Genomic DNA, 8,466 nt, shown 5'->3' with positions numbered 1-8,466 from the left:
TTAGAGTCTGTACTGATGCTTATAAGCATCGCTAATTTTGGCGCCAACCCTTTGAAAAGCGTCAAAACTTAAGCTATGCCAACCCTTTGAAAAGCGTCGGATAGGTAGGGGTGCAAAAACTTAAGCTATGCCGACGCTTATAAGTGTCGGCCTAGTTTGGAGTCTGCCAATACTAAATAGCATCGGCACTCATGAGATTTATTGAAAAAGAAGTAGGAAAACAAGTATCAACTCTTTAGCAGTATTATTTAACATGGTCACAATACAAATTGCTGATATGGCTGAAGAACTTGCAACCAAAGCCAACAACCAAATATGGAGGATACTAGCAAAGATCAATCATATTATGAGTATGTTTCCATCTACTTGGTGAGTTCAATAACCCAAGTAGTGGCAAAACAATACTGAGCTTTCAACCCCGTGAAGCCGGCTCCCTCGGCCAAGTCCTTGTACTCTTTCTCGGTCCTCTCTTTCCCACCAGGGTTGTGAGCCAACATGATCATGTCCAAATGGAAGACCCCCTGTGCTGAGGGAGTTGGTTCTGGAGCTACTGGAAGGATACATTCAACAAGGATCACCTTTCCATTGTCTGGCAGAGCTTTGTAGCAGTTCTTCAAGATCTTCACACAGAGCTCGTCGCTCCAGTCATGCATGATCCACTGTAAATCACATTATTCAACTTCAATTGCTAAAATTCAAGGTTGATTTTGGATAACATTAGTTCTTGTTCCAAGGTTGCAAGCCAAAAAGACAGAAAGTTCTCCTGGAACATTTTCACTAGTGCCAAGTTAGTTTGATAGCTTCATCTTAGGGTTAAGGTAGTGTGAGATTGAGTTGTCCTATAATGGTTTTATAGTCAGATTTACTATGAAAACAGCAAAAGTTTATAGAATTTATTATTTAAAACAATTTTGCTCTCTCTCTTTTTTTTTCCTCTTTTTTTTTTGGAGGGGGGGCCTGCGGTAAGTAATCTGGTTCTTCCTTGATACCTAGAGAATTATAGCAGGGTTTGCACTGAAATTTTAATTTTAAGTGCATGTGTCAGTCTTTGGCTATTAGCGTTAGAGAAAGTGTTATCTCCATCGTAAAATAGAAATAATATCCACTTAAAGCCTATTTGGATAGTTGGGCTAGGCCTATATTCATAAATATTCTGGAATAGCTTTAAAGTGGGCTGGCCTGAATTCCATAGAAAGAAGCAAAAGAAAAAAAAGACCACCAGCAGGCTCTTAATCGAGTTGGAGCACAACAAAAACCCCAAGATGGATGGAAAGAATTTGTTTTGGCTACATCAATTGGCGAGGATGTATAAATAAATCTGAAAGTCTTCTAACTAGATATGGCTAAAATGTAAATACTTATAGGCAAAACAAGCCTACCAATTATATAAATTAGATATTCTATCAGCTAGTTGTTTAAGAAAGTGGAGTGTGTAGCTCATGGAACATAGGTTACTTTCACCTAAATTCATGTGTACATCTATGCAGCCCATGCTGCATTGACCATTGGTTTCTCTGACTAGCATCTCATGTGAGCCATACCCTTAGCTTGGAAACTGATGTTAAGCAAGACCTGCTTTATTAATTATTTAATGCAACCTAAAACAGATAAAGGTTAAGATTCGATACATGAAATTCTTTTGTTTCAGTTTTGAGTTGACTGCTATATTGCAAGAGGATTATAGTGCTACAATTTTGATGCACTATAATTTATGCAAGCCATGCACTTATGTAATTACCTAATCAGATTTGATGGATTGATGGCAACAATTATGATGCATGACAATTATCAAAAAAAATTGCATATACCTTTTTTTCCCCTCTCTCTCTCTCTCTCTCTCTCTCTCTCTCTCTCTCTCTCTATATATATATATATATATATATATATATATGGTTGTAGACTTTTGCATGTATCACTTTTACACTCCGTATTTTATTACTTTACCCTTTCTTCTACCATACACAAAACTACTACAAACTAAACGTTTGCTAATTAATTTGACTTCTATCACGAAGTAGTTGGCAAAACCTACCTTCATGAAAATAGCATCCCCGCTTGGAACGCTAGCAAACATGTCTCCACCAACATGCTCCACACCTGCACCAAAATTGCACCGAGAGGATCAAGTCTTAAGGAAAATCTCATGACCAAGCAACAAAAGACAACCATTTAAGTCTAGCGAGTAGGGTAAACCTTGGAATGCCGGCGCTTCGGAGATGACATGAGGAAGATCGAAGTTGATACCCTTGATGTGGGGATACTTGGAGGTGATCATGTTGATGGTGGCCCCGATGCCCCCGCCGACATCAACAAGCACCTTAACATCTTCAAAGCCATTGTAGAACTCCAAGAGCTTCATGGTGGTGATGGTGGAGTGGTCCTTCATGGCCTCATTGAACACCCTGTTGAACCTAGGGTCGGTGCCATAATACTCAAATGCCGTCGTGCCATAGGCCTTGTTGAAGGGAATTCCTCCATCCAAGACTGCATCCTTCAAGTAGTACCTATTATTGTTGTTGAGGACAATTTAAAAAGAGATCAAACATAGTGTACTTTCTTTTAATTTTTGTGATGAAAAGAGAGTATGAATTTCATATTATCTCTTATTCTTTACACAAGACAACTTATTGTCAGCTAACTAGATCATTGCCCTACTTAAAAATTTATTTAGATGCGAACCTAAAGCCGCCATCCATTAATCAAAAGGCCTTGTCAAGGAAACGGGAAGTCAAAGAACCCCTTCATTCATTTCAAAAAAGTTCCACGGAAAAATGGAGGAAGCATTTCAGAAAGGAGTAAGGTCACATTTTCTTGACCATAGCGGTTTTTTTTTAGAAGAAAAGAAAAAGAAATGGTTTTGTATCAACTCTTTACCAGCTCCCCATGAGGATCTTGTCCTGGTTCATGAGGGTCAGAGCGGACATGGACGCCCCTTCGTTGTTCTTTGTCAGCCACTTGCACACCGGCGCTGCGCCGTATCGACGGAACGGCTTCCCATCGGCATCGATCTCCACCGAGCAGGTAAGGATGTTATAGGAGGCGAGAAGGCGGAGCATGCGGTCCAGCATGGTGGCGGCCATGGGATTCTCGGTCGGCAGCTGGGTCGCCACCTCGGCCGGGCTGAGCTTCGCACCTGGGCCGGCTTTGACGATGATCTCGAGGATGTCGAGCTCGATGGCGGCCTTAAGGGTCATGGGTAGGATGGAGGAGCTGGCCAGTTGCACTGCATACATGCACGCCGCCTCGTCCGCCGCCTGTTCCTCCCGCGACGGCGGCGGCACCGCCTGGTTCTTGATGGACCCCATGCTTTTGCTGTTGTTGTTGGTAGTGGTGGTGGTGGTGGTGGTGGTGGTGGTGGTGGTGGTGGTGATTGTGGTGGTCTCTTGGAGAGGGAGTGGAGAGTTGGCTGGCGGGGAGCGGCTTATATCTATGGAAGGGGGTGCAAATGGGTTCTTGGCTATTCCAACCACCTCGTCACCTAACGAGGCGGACTTCAAACTTGGTTTTCGTTTTCATTCGATTATTTTATTTGTATTTGATTGCTTTAACATTTTTTATTTGGTAAGTGGTGGACATCTTCCACCTTGTACGTGGTTTTCTATGCCGTGGCTTTATTTCTCCCTTGTGGTAAATGGTTGTCTGGGAAAGGCGTTTCTGAATGAGTACAATAAAGTGATAAGTTTGTCAAAACGGAGTCACTTTTTTCTTCGTACCTTTATTTCTTTGTTGACTGGTTTAAGTTTTGATCATCTCCTCGCAGCAACATGATTGAAGAGACTCTGAATACTAACTAGTAGATGTCCGTACATTATGTGGGCTGCGTTCAACCAAAACTATCATGCAATACATGAACAAAATGATTGAGAAGCTAGCTAGATCCTTCTTCATTCAACCTGAGCTGAGAGGATTCCGATTCAACTGAATTTGCATTCTAATAAAAAAAAAAAATCATTGCCGCGTTATTTCGGTACCTATGGCACCAATAGAAATGATATTCGAAGTCTATATTTGTCGACAATCAAAATTGCTGGTTTGAAAGAGAGAGCTTACGCGAGCAATCATCTCCCTTCCCTGAGCACAATTGGTGATGGATTGATATGTAATAATCCACAGTCTTTGTGTATAGTATCAATCGTAGAATACATATTTCTGGCAGAGAAGAAAGTGGTGCAGTATAAATGCTTGAGAATTGTTTAATAAAAAATATTAATAATAATAATTGCTAGAGAATTAAGTTTTCATACAAATTAAAAAAAATTAGCTATTTTGTTAATTTTTAAACTGGATTCCCCCAATATTACAGAGGAAACGAGGCTTGGCAAATGGTACCGTTTCCCACATCCATTTCCCTCTGGGGGGAGAATCCGAATAGCCGATACGCCTATTTTTGCTTGGGCCAATGGGGTTTTCTTGCGCCATGTGTCCGGTTGCTACTGGCTAAGCCTGCGCTCTGTGACATGCGTTGGACCTGGGTGAGGCCTGGGCGCCAACAAACCTGTGGGCCCCAGAAAGATGGATTATCCTCCGCAAATAATTCCACTACGCTGTTGCAATCTAGTAGGGTGCAAATGGGTCGGGTCGGGTCGGATCCTGGATGATCCCGATCCGACCCAATTTTTTGTTCGGGTCCTAATTTGGATCTAGACCTGATCCGGTTGAAGATCGGGTCGGGTTCGAGTTGGGTCCGGATCGAGTCCGGATCCGAGTCGGATCGGATTCGGATCCTAATCGGATCCAATTTTTTTGTATTTTGGAAAAGAATTTGGACAAATCTAATTTAGTCATATCATAATTGTTACGGGGGAACTCAGCCACCATGCCCCACGTGACCGACACGCGCGCCCAAGAAGACCACAGCTGCCCCTTGATCCAGTAACCCGACCCCGAGTCGGATATCTTTGGCTTCGCAGCCCGACCCCGAGTCGGCTGCCCCTTGACCCAGTAACCCGACCCCGAGTCGGATATCTTCGGCTTCGCAGCCCGACCCCGAGTCGGCTGCCCCTTGATCCAGCAATCCGACCCCGAGTCGGCAATCTCTCGACAACGACAGGCTGTTCCCCTGAAGCACGCCACGACCCTCTGTCCCTGCAACGGTCGTATCCGGCGCTGCTCCACGATCTCCTGTAACAGCCATACAAGGCGGAGCTCCACTACGCCCTGTCACGGCCGTACCTAGCGCTGCCCCACGACGCCCTGTAACGGCCATGTCAGTGGCAACTCCATCGTGCTACACGATGACCAACCCCCCCCGAAGGACCCCCAGCCTGATATATATGCTGCGGGGGGGGAGAAGGGGGGAGGTAAGCAAGAACTTCCAGAGCATTCTCCTACTACCTGCAATTATCTCTCCTTCTCCTCCAATCTCCTCTGACTTGATCGTCGGAGGGCCCCCACTACCCCAGTGGTGGTGCGAGGCTTGCTTGCAGGTTTCCCGGTGGAAGGTGGAGCACAATCAACACCAACCAAGGCAACTCAGACGGAATCCCGTTCACACCGCTGTGCCAATCGTTCTCGGTTTGGACCACCAGCAACAGTTGGCGCTAGAGGAAGGGCCCGAATCTTAGAGCGATCGTAATGGCACGGCGAGGTGGTCGTGGAGCTTCCAATGCCTCCGGTCGCGGGGCCTCTCGCGCCTCCGGCCGGGAGGCTGCTGCGTCTCCAACACATTCTCAGCAACACTCCACCGTTCCACCCCCCATCCAGATGGTCGAAGCCGCTCAGTTCGACCTGTTAGCTCAGCAGGTTCGCACCCTCGCGGAGGCGGTGCAGAACCTGCAGGGTGTAATGTCTTGGGCGCCGCAGCGGGCCCAGGAGCCGCTGCTCCCTGAGCGCTCACCTGTCCTCCTTAACCCGCGCTCCTTCCTCTCCCATGGGGAGGAGCGTCGGCGCGAGGAAGATTCTCGAGCACGGTCCATTCTGCCGGGACCGTCCCATCGGAGCTGCGCGGGTACGAGAAGCGGGCCCGGGCGCGTTCCCAGACCCCCCAGTCCTCAAGGAACCCGCGCTCCAGTCGGTCCCCCTCTCGGTGCTCCTTGTCTCCCACCCATCGGTCGCGCTCCCTGGACCGGCGGGTGGACGATCTCCACCGACAACTCCAGGTCCTGAAGGGCCACTCTAAAGATCCCTTCGCCGACTTGGAGATCTCCTCCCAACCGGCGCTTGCCTCGAGGATCCTGCGGACCCCGAATCTGCCGGAGTTTAAAATGCCGGCGATCGAGCCCTATGACGGGGCGGCGGACCCGCGGGATCACGTCGAGAGTTTCAGGACCCTTATGCTCCTCCACGGAGCATCAGGTCCTCTCCTCTGTAAGGCTTTCCCGGCGACCCTCCGTGGCCCGGCAAGGGCGTGGTTCGCCGGCTTGGAGGCTAACTCGATCCAGACCTTCGATCAGTTTACCCGCCTCTTCATCACCCATTTCGCCATCAGTAGCCGGCGGCGACTGGTCTCCGACTCCCTCTTTGATGTCCGGCAAAACGAGGGAGAAAGCTTGCGGGATTATCTTACCCGCTTCAACAAGGCTACGTTGGAAGTCCGGAACCTGAGCCAGGAGGTGGCTCTTTCAGCCCTGAAGCGTGGCTTCCGAAAGGGCAGACTCACCTTTTCCATGGACAAACGCCTGCCGCGGAGTTTCCCGGAGCTGTTGTCCCGAGCGAACCAGTATGCGGACGCCGAGGAGGCGGCCGCCCACCGGAGCAAGGAGGCCGTCGAGATCCTTCCAAAGCTCGGGAAGAAAAGGCGAAAAGAGGCACGCCAGGGGAGGAGCCCGACGCCTCAGCGTCGGCGCAGAAGCCTGTCGCCGGCGAGGAACCACGGCGCCCTACGCCCTCGTTCTCCGCCCCGACGTTTCAACCGGTACACTCCTCTCCTGACTCCCCGGGCCCAGATCCTCATGGAAATCAAGGGGCGGGAGGACCTCCCGATCCCGAGACAGATGAAGAAGATCCCTGGGAGGAGGCCCTCTCGGGCGTACTGTGAGTACCACCGGGACCACGGCCACGACACCGAAGACTGCTTCCAGCTTCGGGACGAGATCGAGGCTCTCATCCGCCGAGGGCGTCTTGGTCGATATATGAACGACCGACGTCCCCCCGCAGACTCGCGTCCGGCCGACCCGGCCCCTCCGGAGCCTCGAGAGCAGAATCAACCCGCCGCGGGCGTGATCCATACTATTACTGGGGGCTGCCCCCGGCCCGAGAGGAACACGGGGGGCTCGACTGAAGCATCAAGGGCAGCCGTCGCAAAGAGGCAGAGGGTCGGTAATGTAATCACTTTTTGTGATGAAGATGTAAAGGGGGTTCAGACCCCCCACGACGACGCCATGGTGATCTCCCTCACTATGGCAAACTATGATGTAAGGCGTGTTCTTGTGGATAGTGGAAGCTCAGCTGATATTTTGTTTTACGAGGCCTTCCAAAAGATGAGCTTGTCCAGACAATTGTTGCACAAAACATCCACCCCCCTCATAGGATTCACTGGAGACGCTGTCTCGGCCGAAGGTGTCGTTGAGCTGCCTGTGACTGCGGGCGTTGCACCCGCAGAAGCCACGGTGCGGCTCGGGTTCTTGGTCGTCCGTGTTCCCTCGGCCTACAACGCTATCCTCGGACGACCCGGACTGAACGCCCTTCGCGCGGTGGTCTCAACGTACCACTTGCTCATGCGGTTCCCCACGGCGGCCGGGATTGGAGAGGTCCGAGGTGACCAACCGACCGAAAGGCAATGTTTCCTAGCAACTCTCAAAGGGAAGAAGCCCGTAGAAGCCTTAAGCGTCGAGTCCCTCGACGCCAGAGACGAGGTGGCCTTGCGGCACGGGGAGCCGGCCGAAGGTGTGATCGAAGTCCCCCTCGAGGAAGGTCGCCCGGACCGGACGGTCCGGGTCGGCACCAATCTCGACCCGGGAGCTCGGGCTCGGTTGGTGGAATTCCTCCGAGCCAACGCCGATGTATTTGCCTAGTCGGCGGCCGATGTACCTGGGATCGACCCGGAGGTCATTTCTCACGCCCTCAACGTCGACCCAACCCACCGACCAGTAAAGCAGAAGAAAAGACACTGTGCCCCGGATCGGATCCGAGTGGTCGACCAGGAGGTAGACAAGCTCTTGGAGGCAGGATTCATAAGGGAGGTCAGCTACCCCGAATGGCTGGCAAATGTCGTACTTGTCCGGAAGGCGAGCGGAAAGTGGAGGATGTGCGTCGACTACACCGACCTGAACAAGGCATGCCCCAAGGATAGCTTTCCGCTTCCGCGGATAGACCAACTGGTCGACGCGACTTCCGGATATCAGCTGCTGTCTTTCATGGACGCCTTCTCCGGCTACAACCAGATAATGATGGCTCCACAGGACGAGGAGAAAACTGCCTTTATAACAGACCGGGGGCTGTACTGTTACAAGGTAATGCCCTTCGGTCTGAAGAATGCTGGCGCCACTTACCAACGCCTCGTCAACAAAATCTTCAAAGAGCAAATCG

At 50.2% G+C, this 8,466-nt stretch overlaps 1 protein-coding gene across 1 annotated transcript; it reads right to left on the bottom strand.

Annotated features, from left to right (window-relative positions):
- Positions 1–213: 213 nt before the first annotated feature.
- Positions 214–3,383, bottom strand: LOC103696092 (tricetin 3',4',5'-O-trimethyltransferase-like). Its single transcript, XM_008777620.4, has 4 exons — positions 2,875–3,383; positions 2,194–2,504; positions 2,033–2,097; positions 214–659 (listed from the first exon to the last, which is right to left on the bottom strand). The coding sequence occupies exons 1-4, from the start codon at positions 3,303–3,305 to the stop codon at positions 363–365; spliced, it is 1,104 nt and encodes a 367-aa protein (XP_008775842.2). The 5' UTR covers positions 3,306–3,383; the 3' UTR covers positions 214–362.
- Between the last annotated feature and the right edge of the window lie 5,083 nt (positions 3,384–8,466).

This window comes from Phoenix dactylifera, chromosome 18 (genome assembly GCF_009389715.1).
Source record: "Phoenix dactylifera cultivar Barhee BC4 chromosome 18, palm_55x_up_171113_PBpolish2nd_filt_p, whole genome shotgun sequence".
NCBI classification, from domain to species: Eukaryota; Viridiplantae; Streptophyta; class Magnoliopsida; order Arecales; family Arecaceae; genus Phoenix; species Phoenix dactylifera.
This window is presented reverse-complemented; position numbering and strand designations above follow the sequence as displayed.

What these genes read in the sequence shown, in the direction of transcription:
- LOC103696092 (XM_008777620.4), bottom strand. Translation starts at nt 3,305, where the DNA reads ATGGGGTCCATCAAGAACCAGGCGGTGCCGCCGCCGTCGCGGGAGGAA. An exon ending in AAGATCCTCATGGGGAGCTG is followed by an intron (nt 2,505 to 2,874) that starts GTAAAGAGTTGA and finishes CAACAATAATAG; the next exon opens with GTACTACTTGAAGGATGCAG. An exon ending in GGGATGCTATTTTCATGAAG is followed by an intron (nt 660 to 2,032) that starts GTAGGTTTTGCC and finishes TGTGATTTACAG; the next exon opens with TGGATCATGCATGACTGGAG.